The sequence below is a fragment of the Hyla sarda genome, chromosome 1 (assembly GCF_029499605.1).
Source record: "Hyla sarda isolate aHylSar1 chromosome 1, aHylSar1.hap1, whole genome shotgun sequence".
Taxonomy (NCBI): domain Eukaryota; kingdom Metazoa; phylum Chordata; class Amphibia; order Anura; family Hylidae; genus Hyla; species Hyla sarda.
This window is the reverse complement of record NC_079189.1, coordinates 602024907-602047710: the sequence shown is the minus strand read 5'-3', so window position 1 is coordinate 602047710 and position 22804 is coordinate 602024907. Positions and strand designations below refer to the sequence as shown.

Below are 22804 nucleotides of genomic sequence, written 5' to 3'. Positions count from 1 at the left end.
AAAAAAAAAGTTTTCCACCGGAGTACCCCTTTAACCCCTTAAGGACACAGGACGTAAATGTACGTCCTGGTGAGGTGGTACTTAACGCACCAGGACGTACATTTACGTCCTGTGCATAACCGCGGGCATCGGAGCGATGCCCGTGTCATGCGCGGCTGATCCCGGCTGCTGATCGCAGCCAGGGACCCGCCGGCAATGGCCGACGCCCGCGATCTCGTGGGCGTCCGCCATTAACCCCTCAGGTGCCGGGATCAATACAGATCCCGGCATCTGCGGCAGTGCGCGATTTGAATGAATGATCGGATCGCCCACAGCGCTGCTGCGGGGATCTGATCATTCATAACGCCGCACGGAGGTCCCCTCACCTTCCTCCGTGCGGCTCCCGGCGTCTCCTGCTCTGGTCTGTGATCGAGCAGACCAGAGCAGGAGATGACCGATAATACTGATCTGTTCTATGTCCTATACATAGAACAGATCAGTATTAGCAATCATGGTATTGCTATGAATAGTCCCCTATGGGGACTATTCAAGTGTTAAAAAAAAAAAATAAAAAAAAATGTAAAAGTAAAAGTAAAAAAAAAAGGGAAAAATCCCCTCCCCCAATAAAAAAGTAAAACGTCCGTTTTTTCCTATTTTACGCCCCAAAAAGCGTAAAATTTTTTTTTTATAGACATATTTGGTATCGCCGCGTGCGTAAATGTCCGAACTATTAAAATAAAATGTTAATGATCCCGTACGGTGAACGGCGGTGAACGAAAAAAAAAACAAAAAAGTCCAAAATTCCTACTTTTTTTTATACATTTTATTAAAAAAAATTATAAAAAATGTATTAAAAGTTTTTTATATGCAATTGTGGTATCAAAAAAAAGTACAGATCATGGCGCAAAAAATGAGCCCCCATAACGCCGCTTTTACGGAAAAATAAAAAAGTTAGAGGTCATCAAAATAAAGGGATTATAAACGTACTAATTTGGTTAAAAAGTTTGTGATTTTTATTAAGCACAACAATAATATAAAAGTATATAATAATGGGTATCATTTTAATCGTATTGACCCTCAGAATAAAGAACACACGTCATTTTTACCATAAATTGTACGGCGTGAAAACGAAACCTTCCAAAATTAGCAAAATTGCGTTTTAATTTCCCCACAAAAATAGTGTTTTTTGGTTGCGCCATACATTTTATGATATAATGAGTGATGTCATTACAAAGGACAACTGGTCCTTAAGGGGTTAAAGGGGTACTCCACTGCTCAGCGTTTGGAACAAACTGTTTCGGGAGTTCTTGACGTCATAGCCCCGCCCCTCATGACATCACGCTCCACCTCCTCAATGCAAGTCTATGGGAGGGGGCGTGACATTAGTCACGCCCCCCTCCCATAGACTTGCATCGAGGGCGCAGGGCTATAACGTCACGAGCTCCCGGCGCCGGCTCCAGCGTTCGGAACAGTTTGTTCCAAACGCTGAGCAGCGGAGTACCCCTTTAAGTTTTATTTTATCTGAGCCTCATTGGTGATCTCCTTTTTTAATTTATGTCAATTCAGTAACCAAGGGCCCTACATATCTAGCGGATCATGGTTACTCTCTTATTGTTTCTCCAGATAAAGCTATATTTTATTATTATTATTATTATTATTATTATTATTATTATTAATATTGTATAGTTAGTACGGTTTGAAAAAAAGCCTTAGGTCCATATGTCTGCAGATCTGCCATGCACAAGGCTCAAAACGTTGGTTATTCTGGATTTTTTGTGGTATTTTCTGTACTTTCCTAATCTCACTAACCTGCCTGTCTGTGTCCCAATGGATGTAACTAATATAAAGTAACATTCCTTATATAGAGAACAGTGCTGAGGTCTCTCCAGGTTCCTATAAGGTGTCAGGACGTGGCGGTCTATTTCTCCATGGAGGAGTGGGAGTATGTAGAAGGACACAAGGATCAGTACAAGGATCAGGTGATGATGGAGGATCAGCAGCCCCTCACATCAGCAGGTAATAGACATGACTATATACACACGTCCTCTCATTATTTGTATGTAAAGAATGAATTCAGTCTCTGTATGTGTTCCCTACAGTCAGATCCAGTAAGAGAACAGCAGCAGAGAGGTGTCCCCGTCCTCTTCTTCCACAGGATCAGGATCAGGTAGATGGAGATATTCCCTATGATCTGTAGAAGGGCTGTGAAGCTCTTGTGTTCAGTCTTGTTTTATCCTACAGTATTATATGCTTTATACTTGTGGAATGAGAAAGGTGCACAGCTATGGGGCTCAGATAACTCCTCCTGTAATCTCAGTTTTGGCATCATGATAATGAAATGGTTACCATTATGGGGGGATGAATTTAGGGAGAAGAGACACACAGAGACTGCAAAGCTCCTGGTTTGCCCCCTAGAAACAGGGGCCCCAAAATGTATTACATTCTCCTCCATTTCTAAAGCCTGTGTGCACCTGCCGTTCCCAACACTCAGTGCCGCTGGGTTGCAGACACTGCTAAGGTGTGTTGTTTCTGATTTGTGCTGCAGAAACTATGCTCGGGGAAAAAAAATGCTAAACCTGGGTTGTCTACCACCACACTTCCACTACCTCGCTTCCAGCCTACTACTAACTCCTCCATACAGTCCCACCTCTGCCTGATTCCCGATGCCTGCCACTTGGACCATGTGCCCCACCTGGTAAATGGCTACAGACACCAGGACCACTCTTGTAAAATGTCCTGGTGTCTTCTACCAGCAGAGTTCCAGCTTGCACATCCTGGAGTGGGATAAAGGGTAGGAACCTTAGAGGGTACTTAGACTCCACTCCTGCAGTGGAAGTTGGAACTCTGCTGGTAGAGAGTACAAGGTCAGTACAGTTGTCCTGGCCTGGGTAGCTGCTTTTCAGGTAGGCCAAATGGTCCCTAGAGTGGAGTCCTAAGATATACTCTGGTTGAGTAGAGCAGCAGGTCCAGATCCATTGAATTTACCTCAAGGCTTGATTTTCAATGTAGACTACTCACTACTGATCTATAATGTCCTCCATGCTACAGTAGCTTTTTAGAGTGTACTATAAAGAGAATAATACGATCCTCTTGGTATGTGTGTGCTTGGGAGTCATCATAGAGGCTAGGCAGCACCCACCAGCTTAGAGACAACTAAAAATGAAAAATTAAGCCTCTAGAGCAGAACTCTGATGAAAAATGCCTTGTATGTTATTGTATGTAATGGCCAGAAACAGTGCTACTTGATATGTACACACACACACACACAAGGAAGCTTATCCTGATAAGATACCTAAAATGACAGCTGCGCTTTAATAATCTTTTTTTAACCTAAAACAATTCACATGACTTCTCTTCTTCTACTGTCTGATGACTTTTACGATATTTCTTCCACAGCTCATGGATCAGGGTAAAGATCTGAACTATATTAATGCTACAGACATAAAGGGAGAAGAAAAGAAATATGTGAGCGGTGATGAGCAATATAAGGAGGACATTCCTCTGAACTATATTAATGCTACAGACATAAAGGAAGAAGAAGAGACAGATGTGAGCAGTAGTGAGCAGTATAAGGAGGACATTCCTACAGGGAAAGATCTGAACTATATTAATGCTACAGACATAAAGGAAGAAGTAGAAGAGACAGATGTGAGTGGTGATGAGCAGTATAAGGAGGACATTTGTACAGGGAAAGATCTGATCTATATTAATGCTACAGACATAAAGGAAGAAGTAGAAGAGGCAGGTGTGAGTGGTGATGAGCAGTATAAGGAGAACATTCCTACAGGGAAAGATCTGATCTATATTAATGCTACAGACATAAAGGAAGAAGAAAAAGAAACAGATGTGAGTGGTGATGAGCAGTATAAGGAGGACATTCCTACAGGGAAAGATCTGGTCTATATTAATACTACAGACATAAAGGATGAAGAGACAGATGTGAGCGGTAATGAGCAGTATAAGGAGGACATTCCAACAGGGAAAGATCTGATCTATATTAATGCTACAGACATAAAGGAAGAAGAAAAAGAGACAGATGTGAGTGGTGATGAGAAGTATAAGGAGGACATTCCTACAGGGAAAGATCTGATCTATATTAATACTACAGACATAAAGGAAGAAGAGAAAGATGTGAGCAGTGATGAGCAGTATAAGGAGGACATTCCTGCAGGTAACCACCCAGGTGAGTTGTAACCATTAAATGCAGAGAAGAGTCACTGATTTCATTCAGTCAATTTTACAGGGATTTAACAAAAAATATCAAAAAATTAGTGTACGGCTGTTCTGTCACTTTGTGCAGTATATATTCCCCACTTAACCTAAATATGAATGAAATCTGGATAAAATTGTGACACTGTTATAGGCTATGACACATGCTGTGAGCTTATAATATGGATGTAGAATCATCTTCTGCTGTCAGTCATGATGAGGGAAATGTATTTTCATAATTTTGGGACTAAGGAGCTATTATCTATAAAAAAAAAATTTGAAATATAAGCAACAGCCACAGACTTCTGGTATTCTCTAGTATTCTTATCCACTTTCTATCAGTCTTCTCTGTATCCTCCATCTTATATCTCATGTACTTGTTCTCTGTTTCTAGTAAACAGGTAATTCTCGCACAATGTTTGAATGCTGAGGCTTATTTCCTCATCATCCTCTGTCACTACTTAGAAGGGAAAAGTATTTTCCCAATTTTTTGACCATAAGCTCCTTTTATATGTAGATAAAAACATAAAAGATTTGTTGAAATATAAGCAACAGCCGCAGACTTGTTAAATGTTGTCTGAAGTATATTGAAGTCAATAGGTGGCGCTGTGTTAAGTGTTTGTTGATGTGTACACTGATTTCTTTTGTAATTTGCGTTTCTTTTCAGCTTCTTTGTAATTCAGGAGTCAGAGAAAGCTTTGGCTGTTCAAGCATGCTGGGAGTTGTAGTTTTGCAAGAGCTGGAGCTGCAGTGTTTGTAAAGCACTGTGTTAGAGCAGTGTTGCCTTTAGCTGTTGCAAAACTACAACTCAAAGCATGCCCACACATCCTTTGTCTTTAGTTTTTTAAGAGCTGGAGGCACACAGCTGGAGAATACAGAATAAAGAATAAATACAGAATAAAGATTGTACCACCAGCTGTTTCAAAACTACAACTCTCATCATGGAAGTTTAGGAACGAAAGCTGTAGTGGTGCAATGGTGATCTCCTATACTGGATACCATCACACTTTACGGCCAGTATTCACTATGCTGCAAAATACAGAGTAGTCTTTCTGCATAAAGACAGATGATCCCTAGTGGTGGATATTTTCATTTTAAATTTTTTAGTAAAATGTAATTTTTGTATGTATGTATGTATTGAAAAAAGTCATCTAATCAGTAGTACTACAAAATATAAAAGGTTTTTCATAATGACAGTGCCTCTTTAACCCCTTAACGACACCGGACGTAAATGTATGTCATGGTGCGTTAAAGCGCAACTGTCATGAACTTTTACTGCAATAACCTGCACACAGCATGTGTACTGTGTGCAGGTGGTTGTTATAACAACCTTTCAACCTAATAGTTCCCGGCTTTTATTACCCTAAAAAAGGCTTTTTATGAAAGCCACGGACAGTCAGGTAGGCGTGGCGCGAGGTCCGCGATGCCCTGCCGCCAGCCACGCCCACCGACTGTAATTCAGCGCTGGGACTCAGTCCCAGTGCATGTGCCGTTCACTTCTTCTAACATGCGCACCGCTGCGTATAATGCTTGCAAGCGCTCGCTCCCTCCGCCGTCTTTCTACTCAGGGCGCACTGCGCAGGCGCCCTGAGTAGAAAGATGGCAGCGGGAGCGAGCGCTCTCTGGGGGAGCGAGCGCTCGCAAGCATTATACGCAGCGGCCGCACGTTAGAAGAAAGGAACGGCGCATGCGCTGAGAGCTGTGTGTCAATCACACAGAGTCCCAGCGCTGAATTACAGTCGGTGGGCGTGGCTGGCGGCGGGGCAACACGGACCTCGCGCCACGCCTACCCGACTGTTTTTTAGGATGATAAAAGCCGGGAACTATTCGGTAGAAAGGTTGTTATAACAACCACCTGCACACAGTAAACATGCTGTGTGCAGGTTATTGAAGTAAAAGTTCATGACAGTTGCGCTTTAACTCACCATGACATACATTTACGTCATGGACATGACCGCGAGCAGCGGACCGGTGCTCGCGTCATGCGCGGCAGGTCCCAGCTGCTATCATCAGCCGGAGACCCGCCGGTAATGGCTGACATGAGCGATCGTGTGCCAATGTTGCCATTAACCCCTCATTGTAATACTTTGCCAGATCCCGTACTGCCAGACCTTCTGCAGACTTACTGCCCATCATAACAGACATGGGCAAACTATGCCGTTTGGCGTTCAAAATTAAGCGGAAAACCGATTGCATGAAGCGGATCGCAGAAAAAAGGAACCCCAACAGGAAGGGTCTCAAAAAAATAAAGCAACTTAAGGAGGACCGTCTTCTAAACCACCACAATCCACCCATAAAAAAGATAAGTCATGGGAGCGCCAGCGGTCTAGCAGAGCCCAAATCTCGCGAAAAAGAGAGGGAAAATTAGCCAAGTAGAGGGAGGAATAATGAGGAGTGAGGTGGATACCCAAATGTTTAAAGGGGTACTCTACTGCCCCAGCGTTTGAAACATTTTGTCGTGACGTTACGCCATGCCCCCTCCCATAGACTTGCATTGAGGGTGCGTGGCCAGGACATTACAATGCCCGCAGCATGCACCCAGCGTTCGGAGCTAAATCTTCCAAACGCTGGGGCAGTAGAGTACCCCTTTAAGAGATTAGGGAGACCACTTGAAGGAAAAGTCCACATGAAGGAGGGAAGACGGGGTAGGAGGGAGATTAAGTAGCATAGTTTAGGTTTTGGAAATATTGATTTTATAACCCGAGACACGGCCATAGGACTATAGGCCAGGGGTTCAATGCAAAGAATGAAAATTAAGGGGACAAAGAACATCTTCTGGCGTGTACCATTGTACAGGGGGAAACTAAAAGAGGTAGAGTGGGGCAGATTTTAACTCCTTTAGCAAAAAAATTATAAATTAAAGTAAATCATTAAAAAAATGTGTTATCGTTGTAATCGTACTGACCTGAAGAATAGGTTCAGTAGCTGCTGCCAGACAGCTCTGCCGATGGCTTATCTAATGGAAAACAAAAAGGTCAGGTACCTATAATCCAACATGCCCAGCCCTTTTTTCTCCCAACATCATCTGTCAGGAGTTAGGAGGCCCTCATACCTCTTAAAGGGGTACTCCCATGCCCTAGCCTTCTGAACATCTGGTTCAGAAGGCTTGGAGCAGCATCCGCGGTCACAACGTCACACCACGTCCCCTCCATTGATGTCTATGGGAGGGGGCGTGACAGTCGCTACGCCCCCTCCCATAGACATCAATGGAACGGCGTGGCTGTGATGTCACAAGGGGGCGTTGCCGTGACCGCTGCCGCTCCTCCAAGCCTTCTGAACCAGATGTTCAGAAGGCTGGGGCATGTAAGTACCCCTTCAAAGGGTTCACTTGTCTTGTTGAAATCAACAGTGTTGGCAGACTTTTCACTAAAATGTATGTGGAATATAAAGGGGGAGTGAAGAGTATCTTTTTTTGATTATTTGATAGATTGCGCCCTTCCTGGTTTTAGGGTTGGGGGTATGAGAAAAGTGTAGACAGCAGATCATTTGCTGATTCAAGAGGCCAACTTAATGCAGACTCCTGTACATGTACGACAGCTGTTTTCTAACAGAAAATGTAGTGAGCTCGGAAGTGGCTTCATATATGGCGGGTGTCGGCTGCTATCAGCACCCACCACTCATTGTCATTGACTGACATCAGTGATCCTGCCGATGTTGGTTATTTGAGCCTTTAAATGCCATAAACAATAGTGATTGCGGCATTTAAAAGGCTAAGTGTCAGGTGTCGATTGGCATCCCTGCAATGTGATTGTGCCGCTGATCGGTCACTATGGCAGCCGTGTGCCCACCATAGTAATTCTACCGATAGTTTGCCTCAGGCAGGCTGTGCCAGCAAAGCACTGATCTAACTAGCATAGCATTGATCTGTATAAGCAATCACTATGTCTGTTTGAGGGGGGAAAAAAAAAAAACTATTTTAAACAAAATTTGAAAAAGTAAAAAAAACCTTATAAAAGATTTAATCACCACCATTTCCATTTTTCAAATAAAAACTATAAGCAAAATATAGAAAGAACTATCAAAATATGTCATTGATACCAATATTTCCTTGGTATAATGGAAAGGAAATATTAAATGCCAGAATTGCGGATTTTTTGTCAGAAAAAATACATAAAAAACTGTCAACAAGTCTCATCTACAAAAAATGTCTGCATACAGACCTGTAGACTGAAAAAAAAAAAAAGTTGGGTAAATGGTCAGAATTTGGGGAGTTTGAATTTATAATAAAACATTTTTTTTAAAGTGGTAAATTTAAACACATGCTCGATAAAAATAAAGTCGTTTTGGATGATTTGTTTTGTACAGTGCACTTTAGCGTAAAGCGGACCTGTTATTTTTATTCTGTGGGTCAATAAGATTAAAGCGAAGTGCACTGTAAAAACGAAAGCAACCGAATATATATATATATATATATATATATATATATTTTTTTTTTTTTTTTTTTTTAACCCACAGTGTTTTTTCCCCAGTTTTGCAGTACACTTTATGGTAACACGAAAGGTGTCATTACAAAGTACAATTGGTCTTTCAAAAAACAAGCCCTCGTATGGGTCTATGGATAGAAAAAATAAAGGGTTCTGGCTCTTTAAAGGTGAGGGGGGGAAAAACGAAAACGCAAAAATGTCTATTTCAATTTTTTTTGCACATGACAGGTTCACTTTAAAGGGGTACTCCGGTGGAAAACCATTTCTTTTTAAATCAACTGGTGCCAGAAAGTTTTATTCAGATTTTTTAATTATTTCTATATAAAAATCTTAATCCTTCCAGTACTTATCAGCTGCTGTATGCTCCAGAGGAAGTTGTGTAGTTCTTTCCAGTCTGTCCACAGTGATCTCTGCTGCCACCTCTGTCCATGTCAGGAACTGTCCAGAGCAGGAGAGGTTCTCTATGGGAATTTACTCCAACTCTGGACAGTTCCTGACATGGACAGAGGTGTCAGCAGAGAGCATTGTGGTCAGACTGAGAAAGAGCAACAAAACTTCCTCTGGAGCATACAGCAGCTGATAAGTACTGGAAGGATTAAGATTTTTAAACAGAAGTAATTTACAAATCTGTATAACTTTCTAGCACTAGTTGATTTTTAAAAGAAATTGTTTTCCACCGGAGTAACCCTTTAAAGTGAACCTGTCATATGCAAAAAAAAATTGACATAGAGATGTGTCCAAAAAAGTTTTTATCGAGCATAGAGCCACAAGCCAGAAGAAGAGCACAGCTCTGCGCTTCACTCCCGGGTCACTGCGATCTCAGTCTTACTGCAGGAGACGCCCCCCATAGACTTACAATGGACCTTGTCTCCTGCAGTGAGATGGAAAAGTCAGTGAACTGGGGAGTGAAGAGCACAGTGTAAGCTACAAGGATAGAGGTAATGAGAATGGAAACAAGGTGACTCCATACACCAGTGTTTCCCAACCAGGGTGCCTCCAGCTGTCTCAAAACTACAACTCCCAGTATGCCCAGATAGTCTTCAGCTGTCCGGGCATGCTGGGAGTTGAAGTTTTGCAATAGCTGGAGGCACCCTGATTGGGAAGCACAGCCATACACAGTAGAGGAAAATATAATAGATTCTTTCCTGCAGTGTAACATGCTGGGCTTTGTAGTGCCATCAGTGTTGTTGGGACATATCTGGGGTTCAGAAAATGATTAGATCAGATGGTGAGAATGTTCTATGATGTCAATTTCTATTGTCAAATTCTATGATGTCCTGGAATAATTCAGCACTAACTATATATGTGACTGACTGTACATGGGACTGACTGTACATGGGACTGACTGTACATGTGACTGTACATGGGACTGACTGTACATATGTGCAAAATGTTTAAGGTTCCATTACTGATAAATAACAAACTGTTTTATCCTTGGCAGATGATTGTACCAGGAGATCAGAGGAGAATCTTATATCTTCATATTATAAAGCAGATAATGATATCACACAAGATACATATGAAGAACATTCCATTATCCCAGATACACCCTCAGCCCTTCACAGCCAAGATCTGTCATCTCATCCTGTTATACCCGTCCTGTCTACTGATCCATCACAGACTGTTAAGTCACATCTTGTTGAGCATCAGAGCATTCACACAGGGAAGAAACTTCTTTCATGCCAAGAATGTGGGAAATGTTTTATTTTCAAATCCCAACTTGATAGACATGTGAGAATTCATACGGGAGAGAAGCCGTTTTCATGCCAAGAATGTGGGAAATGTTTTGCTATGAAATCATATCTTATTGACCATCAGAGGAAACACACGGGGGAGAAGCCATTTCCATGCTCAAAATGTGGAAAATGTTTTATTTTCAATTCCCAACTTGATAGACATATGAGATCTCACACAGGGGAAAAGCAATTTTCATGCAAAGAATGTGGGAAATGTTTTATTTTTAAATCACAGCTAGATAGACATGCGAGAACTCACACAGGGGAGAAGCCATTTTCATGCCAAGAATGTGGGAAATGTTTTGCTATGAAATCATATCTTGTTGACCATCAGAAATTTCACACAGGGGAGAAGCCATTTTCATGCTCAGAGTGTAGAAAAAGTTTTTTTTTCAAATCACAGTTTGATAATCATGTGAGAATTCACACAGGGGAGAAGCCTTTTCCATGCCAAGAATGTGGAAAATGTTTTATTTTGAAATCACACCTTGATAAACATGTGAGAACTCACACAGGAGAGAAGCCATTTTCATGCAAAGAATGTGGGAAATGTTTTACTGTGAAATCATATCTAGTTGACCATCAGCGGATTCACACAGGGGAGAAGCCATTTTCATGCCAAGAATGTGGGAAATGTTTTACTATGAAATCATATCTTGTTGACCATCTGCGGATTCACACAGGGGAGAAGCCATTTTCCTGTTTAGAATGTGGGAAATGTTTTACTATGAAATCACATCTTTTTCAACATCAGATAATTCATACAGGGGAGAAGCCATTTCCATGCGAAGAATGTGGGAAATGTTTTATTTTTAAATCACAGCTTGAAAGACATGTGAGAACTCATATGGGGGAGAAGCCATTTTCATGTCAGGAATGTGGGAAATGTTTTACTATGAAAGCATATCTTGTTGATCATGAGAGGATTCACACAGGGGAGAAGCCATTTTCATGCCAAGAATGTGGGAAATGTTTTACTATGAAATCACACCTTGTTCAACATCAGAGAATTCACACAGGGGCGAAGCCGTTTTCATGCCAAGAATGTGGGAAATGTTTTAGTTCCAAATCAAACCTTGATAAACATATGAAAACTCACACTGGGGAGAAGCCATTTTCGTGCAAAGAATGTGGGAAAACTTATACTGCAAAATCATATCTTGTTGACCATCAGAGGATTCACACAGGAGAGAAGCCATTTTCATGCTCAGAATGTGGGAAATGTTTTACTATGAAAGCAAGCCTTGTTGCACATCTGAGCATCCACACAGGGGAGAAGCCATTTTCATGCCAAGAATGTGGGAAATGTTTTGCTGTGAAATCACGTCTTGTTCTGCATCATAGAACTCACACCGGGGAGAAGCCATTTTCATGTTCAGAATGTGGAAAATGTTTTACTCAGAAATCACATCTTGTTGAACATCAGAGAATTCACACACATTAGAAGCCATTTTCATGACCAGTAAAAAGTTTGTATTGTTAAAAGTCTAATTTTTGGCTCAGTAAATGTGTTTTTACTTTCATGAAAAGTTGCAAAAAACAACAACAAGCCAATTGTATCCCATTTTTGTTTATTTCACACACATTATACTGCAATCATGTTGAAATGAATTGATTGTATTATGGAAGTACTGTATATATTATGTAATTAATGTTATGACAATTTTGGTAAAATTTGATTGTTTATTATTTGGGAGGTGTTGTGTCATTTAAAGAGTTTTCATAAAAAATCTCATGTATTGTGCACAATAAAATCTAGATCTAAGATCTAATATGTTGTTTAAAATGAACCGTTAAAGGGGTGCTCCGCTGCTCCAGCGTTCTGAACATTTTGTTCAGAACACTCGGGGCCGGAGGCTTTGTTTGTGATGTCACGGCCACGCCTTTCGTGACGTCGCTCCCCCCCCCCCCTCCATTCATGTCTATGGGAGGGGCGTGTTAGCAGACACGCCCCTCCCGTAGACATGAATGGAGGGGGCATGGTCGGGATGTCACAAGGGGGCGTTGCCGTGACGTTGCTGCCGCTCCTCCAAGCCTTCTGAACCAGATGTTCAGAAGGCTGGGGCATGGGAGTACCCCTTTAATGGGTTCACTTGTCCTGTTAAAATCAACAGGGTTGGCAGACTTTTCATTAAAATTTATGTGGAATATAAAGGGGGAGGGAAGAGTACCTTTTTTTGATTATTTGATTGCGCCCTTCCTGTTTTTAGGGTTGGGGGTATACGAAATATGTAGACAGCAGATCATTTGCTGATTCAAGAGGCCAACTTAATGCAGACTCCTGTACATGTACGACAGCTGTTTTCTAACAGAAAATGTAGTGAGCTCGGAAGTGGCTTCATATATGGCGGGTGTCGGCTGCTATCAGCACCCACCACTCACTGTCAATGACTGACATCAGTGCTCCCGCCGATGTTGGTTATTTGAGCCTTTAAACGCCATAAACAATAGTGATTGCGGCATTTAAAAGGCTAATTGTCAGATGCCCGATTGGCATCCCTGCCGTGTGCCTGCCTTAGTAATTCTACCGATAATTTGCCACAGGCAGGCTGTGCCGGCAAAGCACTGATCTAACTAGCATAGCATTGATCTGTATAAGCAATCTAGTGATTGCTTATAAATGTCCATTTGAGAAAAAAAATGTAATTAATAAAAAAAAACTATTTGAAAAAAATATGAAAAAGTAAAAAAGACCCCTCCCCTAATAAAAATCACCAACATTCCATTTTTCAAATAAAAACAATAATCAAAAAAAAAAAAAAAAAGAACTATGCAAATATGTTATTGATCCCACATGGTGTAATGGAAAGGAAATACTAAACGCCAGAATTGCGGATTTTTTTTGTCAACAAAAAATGCTGAAAAAAAACTGTCAAAGTCCCATCTACAAAAAATGAGCCTCCATACAGACCTGTATACTGAAAAATAAAAAAAGTTGGGCAAATAATTGTCAGAATTGGGGGGGGGTTGAATTTACCATAAAATTATTTTTTTAAAGTAGTAAGATGAAACAAATGCTCTATAAAAAGAAATTAAAGTAATTTTGGATGATTTGTTTTGTACAGTGAACTTTAGCGTAAAGCTGATGCGTTATTTTTATTCTGTGGGTCAATAAGATTAAAGCGAAGTGCACTGTAAAAATTAAAACATCCAAAATTACTTTTTTTTTTTTTTTACTCACAATTTTTTTTCCTAGTTTCGCAGTACACTTTATAGTAACACTAGCAGCGTTACCCGGCGTTGCCCGGTTTTTCCTTCCTAATCCTTGTTGGGGAGGAAAATAAACAAAGGAGGAAGCTTTTGACTTCATAACCCGTCCTCATATATTGTTGTCATATCCCGACCCCATATCCTGACCTTCTATCCCGTCCTCATATCACGACCTCATATCCCGTCCTCCTACCCTGACCTCCTACCTCGTCCTCCTATCTTGTCCTCCTATCCCGACCTCCTATCCCGTCCTCCTATCTCGACCTCATATTAAGTGCTCATATCCCGTCTTCCTATCCCGTCCTCCTATCCTGACCTCATATCCCAGTCCTCCTATCCCGTCCTCCTATCCCGACCTCCCATCCCGTCCTCCTATCCCGACCCGTAATATGTGTACCAGGTATTGAAATCTCTCCAGCCGTACGGAAGTTATGTGGGAACATACATTTCCCACTGATTTGCATGGGACTTTAAACAAAAACCCCGACCCTCACAAATGGGGGTAGTTAAGGGTTAAAATAACACTCCTATATTTTAAGTGGACATATAAGTAACATGTGACCAAGTATTATCGAAATATCTCCAGCCGTTTGGAAGTTATGTAGTAACATATATTTCCCATTGACTTGTATGGGAAAAGAACTACAAAACTTCCTATAACTTTCCTGCCCCAGTTGATTTTAACCTCTTAAGGAGCAGCCAATTTTTCACTGTAGGACTAGAGCGTTTTTTGCACACCTGACCACTGTCACTTTAAACATTAATAACTCTGGGACGCTTTTACTTTTCATTCTGATTCCGAGACTGTTTTTTCTTGACATATTCTACTTTATGTTAGTGGTAAAATTTTGTTGATACTTGCAAAATTTGATGAAAAAATTTAACATTTTGCATTTTTCTAACTTTGAAGCTTTCTGCTTGTAAGGAAAATGGATATTCCAAATAAATTATATTTTGATTCACATATTCAACATGTCTACTTTATGTTTGCATCATAAAGTTGACATGTTTTTACTTTTGGACGAACTGGTTTTTCATGGACCAGTTCAGGTTTGAAGTGGATTTGAAGGGCTTTCTTATTAGAAATACCCCATAAATGACCCCATTATAAAAACTGCACCCCTCAAAGTATTCAAAATGACATTCAGTAGGTGTGTTAACCCTTTAGGTGTTTCACAGGAATAGCAGCAAAGTGAAGGAGAAAATTCAAAATCTTCATTTTTTACACTGGCATGTTCTTGTAGACCCAGTTTTTGAATTTTTACAAGGGGTAAAAGGAGAAAAATCCTCTCAAAATGTGTAACCCAATTTCTCTCGAGTAAGGAAATACCTCATATGTGGATGTAAAGTGTTCGGCTGGCGCAGTAGAGGGCTCAGAAGGGAAGGAGCGACAGTGGAATTTTGGAGAGTGAGTTTTTCTGAAATGTTTTTTTTCTGAAATGTCACATTTAGGAAGCCCCTATGGTGCCAGAACAGCAGAAAAAAACCCACATGGCATACTATTTTGGAAACTACACCCCTCAAGGCACGTAAAAAGGGGTCCAGTGAGCCTTAATACCCCACAGGTGTTTAACAAAAAGTCATCAAAGTGGGATGTGTAAATGAAAAAAAAAATTTCACTAAAGTGCAGTTTTTCCCCCCAAATTTACCATTTTTATAAAGGGTAATAGGAGAAAATGCCCCCCAAAATTTGTAACCCCATCTCTTCTGAGTAATGAAATACCCCATGTTAGGACGTAAAATGCTCTGCAGGCGAACTACAATGCTCAGAAGAGAAGGAGTCACATTTGGCTTTTGGAAAGCAAATTTTGCTGAAATGGTTTTTTTTTTGGGGGGGGGGGGGCATGTCGCATTTAGGAAGCCCCTATGGTGCCAGAACAGCAAAAATACCCACATGGCATACTATTTTGGAAACTACACCCCTCAAGGAACGTAACAAGGGGTACAGTGAGCCTTAACACCTCACAGCTATTTCACGACTTTTTGTTAAAGTTGGATGTATAAATGAAAAAAAAAAATTTTTCACTAAAATGCTGTTTTTTCCCCAAATTTTACATTTTTACAAGGGGTAATAGGAGAAAATTACCCCCTATATTTGTGACCCCATTTCTTCTGAGTATGGAAATACCCCATGTGTGGACGTCAAGTGCTCTGCGGCCGAACCACATTGCTCAGAAGAGGAGGAGCGCCATTGAGCTTTTGGAAAGAGAATTTGTTTGGAATAAAAGTCAGGGGCCATGTGCGTTTACAAAGCCCCTCGTGGTGCCAGAACAGTGGACCCCCCACATGTGATCCCATTTTGGAAACTGCACACCTCACAGAATGAAATAAGGGGTGCAGTGAGCATTTACACCCCACTAGCATTTGACAGATCTTTGGAACCGTGGGCTGAGCAAATGAAAATTTTTCTCATTTTCACAGACCACTGTTCAAAAAATCTGTCAGATACCTGTGGGGCATAAATGCTTACTGTACCCCTTATTACATTACGTGAGGGGTGTAGTTTCCAAAATGGGGTCACATGTTGGTGGGTCCATTGTTCTGGCACTATGGGGGCTTTCAATTCCAGACACATTTTCTCTTCAAAATCCCAATGGTGCTCCTTCTCTTCTGAGCATTGTAGTGCACCTGCAGAGCACTTTACATCCACATTTGGGGTATGTTCTTACTCAGAAGAAATGGGGTTACAAATTTTTGGGGGCTTTTTTCCTATTTTCCCTTGTGAAAATGAAAAATTTAGGGTAACGCCAGCATTTTAGAAAAAACTTTAACAAAAATGTGTCAAAAACACGTGTGGGGTGTTAAGGCTCACTATACCCCTTGTTACGTTCCGTGAGGGGTGTAGTTTCCAAAATGGGGTCACATGTCGGTATTTTTTTTTTTTGCGTTTATGTCAGAACCGCTGTAAAATTAGCCACCCCTGTGCAAATCACCAATTTAGGCCTCAAATGTACATAGTGCACTCTCACTCCTGAGCCTTGTTGTGCGCCCGCAGAGCATTTTACGCTCACATATGGGGTATTTCGGAGAAATTGTGCTACAAATTTTGGGGGTCTTTTTTTTTCCTTTTACCTCTTGTGAAAATAAAAAGTAAAGGGCAACACCAGCATGTTAGTGTAAAACTTTTTTTATTTTTATTTTTTACACTAACAGGCTGGTGTAGACCCCAACTTTTCCTTTTCATAAGGGGTAAAAGGAGAAAAAGCCCCCCAAAATTTGTAGTGTAATTTCTCCCGAGTACGGAGATACCCCATATGTGGCACTTAACTGTTTCCTTGAAATACAACAGGACTCTGAAGTGAGAGAGCGCCATGCGCATTTGAGGACTAAATTAGGGATTGCATAGGGGTGGACATAGGGGTATTCTACGCCAGTGATTCCCCAACAGGGTGCCTCCAGCTGTTGCTAAACTCCCAGCATGCCTGGACAGTCAGTGGCTGTCCAGAAATGCTGGGAGTTGTTGTTTTGCAACAGCTGGAGGCTTCGTTTTGGAAACACTGCCGTACAAGACGTTTTTAATTTTTATTGGAGGGGGGGGGGGACAGTGTAAGGGGGGTGTATATGTTGTGTTTTACCCTTTATTATGTGGTAGTGTGGTGTTTTTAGGGTACATTCGCACTGGCGGAGGTTTACAGTGAGTTCCCTGCTAGGAGTTTGCGCTGCAGCGAAAAATTTGCCGCAGCTCATACTTGAAGCAGAAAACTTACTGTAAACCCGCCTGTGTGAATGTACATGGGGGGGGGGGGGGGGGGCAAACCTCCAGCAGTTTCAAAACTACAACTCCCAGCATGTTCTGACATACCATGCATGCTGGGAGTTGTACTTTTGCAACAGCTGGAGGCACACTGGTTGGAAAACCTTCAGTTAGGTTCTGTTATCTAACTCAATATTTTCCAACCAGTGTGCCTCCAGCTGTTGCAAAACTACAACTCCCAGCATGTACTGATCGCCGAAGGGCATGCTGGGAGATGTAGTTCTGCAACAGCTGGAGGGATCGCAACTACAACTCCCAGCATGCCCTGACATCTGGAGAGCTACAGTATAGAGATCACTGCAAACTGTGGCCCTCCAGATGTTGCAAAACTACAAATCCCAGCATGCCCTGACAGCAAACAGTTGTGTGGGCATGCTAGGAGTTGTAGTTTTGCAACATCTGGAGGGCTATAGTTCAGAGACTACCATATAGTGGTCTCAAACTGTAGCCCTCCAGCTGTTGCAAAACTACATATTTCAGCATGCCCAAACAGCTTTCTGGGCATGCTGGGAGTTGTAGTTTTGCAACATCTGGGTGCTACAGTATAGAGACCACTGTATAGTGGTCTCGGACTGTAGCCTTCCAGATGTTGCTAGGCAACTTACCGGCTTCCGTCGGATCCAGGGAGCCTGCTGCAAGTCATCGCCGCCCGCCGATCTCAGACGCCGATCGTCGCCCGCAGGGTAAGTGGACTCCGGCGCCGTTCCTCTTCGTTTTCCCCGTTCTGCCCCGCCTATTGTGGGTGGGCAGGATGGGGAAAAGAAAGTTAACCCCCCCCCCCCCCCCCCCCCCGCCCCCGATCTGCTATTGGAGGTCGCGTCTAGACCACCAATAGCAGGGATAGGAGGGGTGGCACCCCTGCCACCTCACTCCTATCTCTTCAGGGGGATCGTGGGTGTCTTAGACAACCGCGATCCCCTTTATATTCCGGGTCACCATAGACCCGTAATGACCCGGAATCGCGCAAATCACAAGTGTGATTTCACTTGCGATTTGCGCCGATCGCCGACATGGGGGGTCTGATGACCCCCCTGGGAATTTGCACGGAGTGACTGCTGATCGATATCAGCAGTCACCCCGGTCCGGTCCCCGCCCGGCAGGGACCGAAATTCCCACGGACGTACGCGTACGTCCTTGGTCCTTAACTACCAGGATGCTTAGATGTATGGGTACGTCCATGGTCCTTAAGGGGTTAAAAGAAATTGTTCTCCACTGGAGTACCCCTATAACACGTTCCCGCACCTGGACGAGAATACACGTCCATGGTTCTCGTGGTTACTGCCCAGGGTAACCACGAGATCGCGGCAGTAACACACAGCTGTGACCCTGCCGCACTGCTGGGACCGAAGTAAACTTCGGTCCCAGCAGCTTAACCCTTACAGCCGCGGTCAGAAGTGACCGCAGACTGTGTTTTGACAGAAGGAGGGAGCTCGATCGTGGGGTGCTGTGTGTGATCCCTGGTGGGCTGAGGCCTGCCGCACTGCCGGGATCGAAGTAAACTTCCGTCCTGGCAGTTTAACCCTTACAGCCGTGGTTGGGCTCTCTCTGTCTCTCTCCTGTAGCACCCTGCAATGATCGCGGGGTGCTACTAGTTACCTGGGCAGCCCGCGGTCTTACAAGGACCTCCAGGTCTGCCCCGGTTATTGCCAGAGGCATGTCCTGATATGCTGCCTGCCAGTGTAAAACTGGCAGGCAGCATATAACTGCAATGCTTTGGAATACTGAGTAAAAAAAAGTGTAAAAAAATATAAAATAAGTGTAAAATAATTTGAAAAAAATAATTAAAAATACATTCATTGTATACAGTCATGGCCATAAATGTTGGCACCCCTGACATTTTTCAAGAAAATAAAGTATTTCTCACAGAAAAGGATTCCAGTAACACATGTTTTGCTATACACATGTTTATTCCCTTTGTGTGTATTGGAACTAAACCAAAAAAGGAGGAAAAAAAGCAAATTGGACATAATGTCACCAAACTCCAAAAATGGGCTGGACAAAATTATTGTCACCCTTTCAAAATTGTGGATAAATAAGATTGTTTCAAGCATGTGATGTTCCTTTATACTCACCTGGGGCAAGTAACAGGTGTGGGCAATATAAAAATCACACCTGAGAGCAGATAAAGAGGAGTCGCTTAGTCTTTTCTTTGTGTGTTTGTGTGTGCCACACTAAGCATGGACAACAGAAAGAGGAGAAGAGAACTGTCTGAGGACTTGAGAACCAAAATTGTGGAAAAATATCAACAATCTCAAGGTTACAAGTCCATCTCCAGAGATCTAGATTTGCTTTTGTCCACAGTGTGCAACATTATCAAGACGTTTGCAACCCATGGCACTGTAGCTAATCTCCCTGGGCGTGGACAGAAGAGAAAAATTGATGAAAGGTGTCAAGGCAGGATAGTCCGGATGGTGGATAAGCAGCCCCAAACAAGTTCCAAAGATATTCAAGCTGTACTGCAGGCTCAGGGAGCATCAGTGTCAGCGCAAACTATCCGTCGACATTAAAATGAAATGAATCGCTATGGAGGAGACCCAGGAGGACCCCACTATGGAGGAGACCCAGGAGGACCCCACTATGGAGGAGACCCAGGAGGACCCCACTATGGAGGAGACCCTGGAGGACACCACTGCTGACACAGAGACATAAAAAAGCAAGATTACATTTTGTCAAAATGAACTTGAGTAACCAAAATCCTTCTGGGAAAACGTCTTGTGGACAGATGAGACCAAAGAAGGTTTTTGGTAAAGTACATCATTCTACTGTTTATTGAAAACGGAATGAGGCCTACAAAGAAAAGAACACAGTACCTACAGTGATATATGGTGGAGGTTCAATGATGTTTTGGGGTTGTTTTGCTGCCTTTGGCACTGGGTGTCTTGAATGTGTACAAGACATCATGAAATCTGAGGATTACCAATGGATTTTGGGTCGCACTGTACAGCCCAGTGTCAAAGCTGGGTTTGTGTCCGAGATCTTGGGTCTTCCAGCAGGACAATGACCCCAAACATACTTTAAAAAGCCCCCAGAAATGGATGGCAACAAAGTGCTGGAGAGTTCTGAAGTGGCAGCAATGAGTCCAGATCTAAATCCCATTGAACACCTGTGGAGAGATCTTAAAATTGCTGTTGGGAAAAGGAGCCCTTCCAATAAGAGAGCAGTTTGCAAAGGAAGAGTGGTCCAACATTCCGGCTGAGAGGTGTAAGATGCTTATTGATGGTTATAGGAAGCCACTGATTTCAGTTATTTTTCTCCAAAGGGCGTGCAACCAAATATAACGTTAAGGGTGCCATAATTTTGTCCAGACCATTTTTGGAGTTTGGTATGACATTATGTCCAATTTGCTTTTTTTCCTCCCTTTTTTGGTTTAGTTCCAATACACACAAAGGGAGTAAACATGTGTATAGCAAAACATGTGTTACTGCAATACTTTTCTGTGAGAAATACTTTATTTTCTTGAAAAATTTCAGGGGTGCCAACATTTATGGCTATGACTGTAAATATAATGAAAAATAAAAATGCGTAGGATCACACGGCACACATCCGCAGCATATTACATGCTGCAGATGCCCGCCAGCAGTCACAAGAATGAGCTCCCTCCTGCGGCTGGGTAGCTTTGTGTGTCCACTCATAGCGGCGGATTTCCCGCTGGCAGTCATGAGTGTACACACTCAGCTACCCCGCTGCAGCAATGATCTCGCCCTTGTGTCGTTCATACTGCGTTTCCACAGTGTTAGAGGTATTCGTCGGCATCACGTCAAAAAAAGTGATGTTGACGTATACTGTAGCAGCTCCATCATTTCTGAATGAGACCGGTACAGTATACATTGGCATTCCTTTTTTGATATGACAACGGACACCTATACTGCAGAAATGCAGTACGAATGGGGACTATCATCCAACCCCCCCCTCCTTCAAACAAAATAAACCATTTTTTTCAAGATTTTTCAGGAGTGGGCGCTTATTCCCACAACATGACGGATATATCCATTAGGAACCTTATCTGTCACAGACGGCCGCGCATCACTTCTAGCCGACCAAGGACTGATCAGAGCGGTCCCTGGTCCAGACAATACACTTGTAGGGGTGCGGTATTGTTCCGACAGCTCCGATCCTTTACAGGCATGGGGTGGGGTCTATAATTCATATAATGATGCCCTGAAAGCAAAAGGGGGGCTCCTCTCCTCCTTGGTCCTACCAGGTGGTCAGGCAACCAGATGTGGCCTAAGTAGGGGTACTGCCCATCCCGGGACAAACAGGGTGATAAAATATGGGTGCATTTCCTCCATTTCAGAAGCGACTTACCAAAATGATGTCCCACAAATTCTTTAGCTAATTGATATTTTTTTCCACTGAAATAATTCCAGCCACACAATAAGGACTCTCCTTTGGTCTAGGTGGATACTTTAGGGGGTGTAGTTTCCAAAATGGGGTCACTTGTGGGGGCTTTGTATGGTTCTGGCAGCTCAAACCCTTTGCAGGCATGAAGTGCGGCCTATAATCCATTCGGCCTAAAATGATGCCAAATGGCGCTGCTCTCCTTCTGGGGCCTACCAAATATGGCCTAAGCGGGAGTATTTCCAAACACGGGCCGAGCAGCTCAATAAAATATAGGGGGCATTTCTATCAATATAAGAAGCGATGTACAAAAAATATGTCCCACAAATGATGCATTTGTGATAAAAGCAAGTTTCCAATTTTTAACACTGACATTGTAATAATTCCTGCCAAAAAACTATTGCGTTAAAATTAGGGATCGACGGATATCGTTTTTTTAGGGCCGATACCGATAATCGGTGGAGGTTAGGGCCGATAGCCGATAACTTATACCGATATTCCGGTATAAGTTATTGGCTATTTATCCCCCCGCGACACCGCTGCAGGTCATTGATTTAAAGCGGGCGCTTTAAATCAATGCACTGCAGTGGCTTTTGCGGTGCCATAGGCCGCCGCCGCCACCACCCGCTTCTTTCCCCCTACCTGTCAGGGTGGTCCGGGCCATCCATCCTTCCTGTAGTGTCTGGGGGCGTTCCGGGTGAACCGGTCCGGGCTGTCCTTCTCCGGCGGTCATCTTCTCCACTACGGGCAGGCTCCGGCCTAGTACGCTGCATAGATGTCGCTGCGCAGTGACGCCCGTGCGCAGCGACGCACCTGACGTCACGGCGTAGCGGCGTCTATGCAGCTACTAGGCCGGAGCCTGCCCGGAGTGGAGAAGATGACCGCCGGAGAAGAAGGACAACCCGGACCGGTTCACCCTTCACCCGGAACGCCCCCGGACACTATGGATGGATGATGGATGATGGAATGATGGATGGCCCGGACCCCCCCCCCACCCCCCCATTACGGGTAAGTTTAAATTTTTTTATTGACTCGGAGGGTGGGGGAGGGGCCCGACCGGTATAGCAGTATGGGCAAAAATCCATACCGGTATACCGCCGAGCACTACTGTGGGGGGGGGGGGGGTGACGCGGTGCGGTGGGTCAGGTGGGCGG

At 43.1% G+C, this 22804-nt stretch overlaps 1 protein-coding gene across 1 annotated transcript in view; it reads left to right on the top strand.

The window, feature by feature from the left end:
- Positions 1-22804, top strand: part of LOC130294315 (zinc finger protein 208-like) — a 71963-nt gene that overhangs the window by 1604 nt on the left and 47555 nt on the right. Inside the window, exons 2-5 of the mRNA XM_056543959.1 lie at positions 1845-1995; positions 2079-2146; positions 3376-4162; positions 10054-11783. Coding sequence (XP_056399934.1) covers positions 1845-1995; positions 2079-2146; positions 3376-4162; positions 10054-11783 — 2736 coding nt within the window. The remainder of the gene's footprint in view (positions 1-1844; positions 1996-2078; positions 2147-3375; positions 4163-10053; positions 11784-22804) is intronic.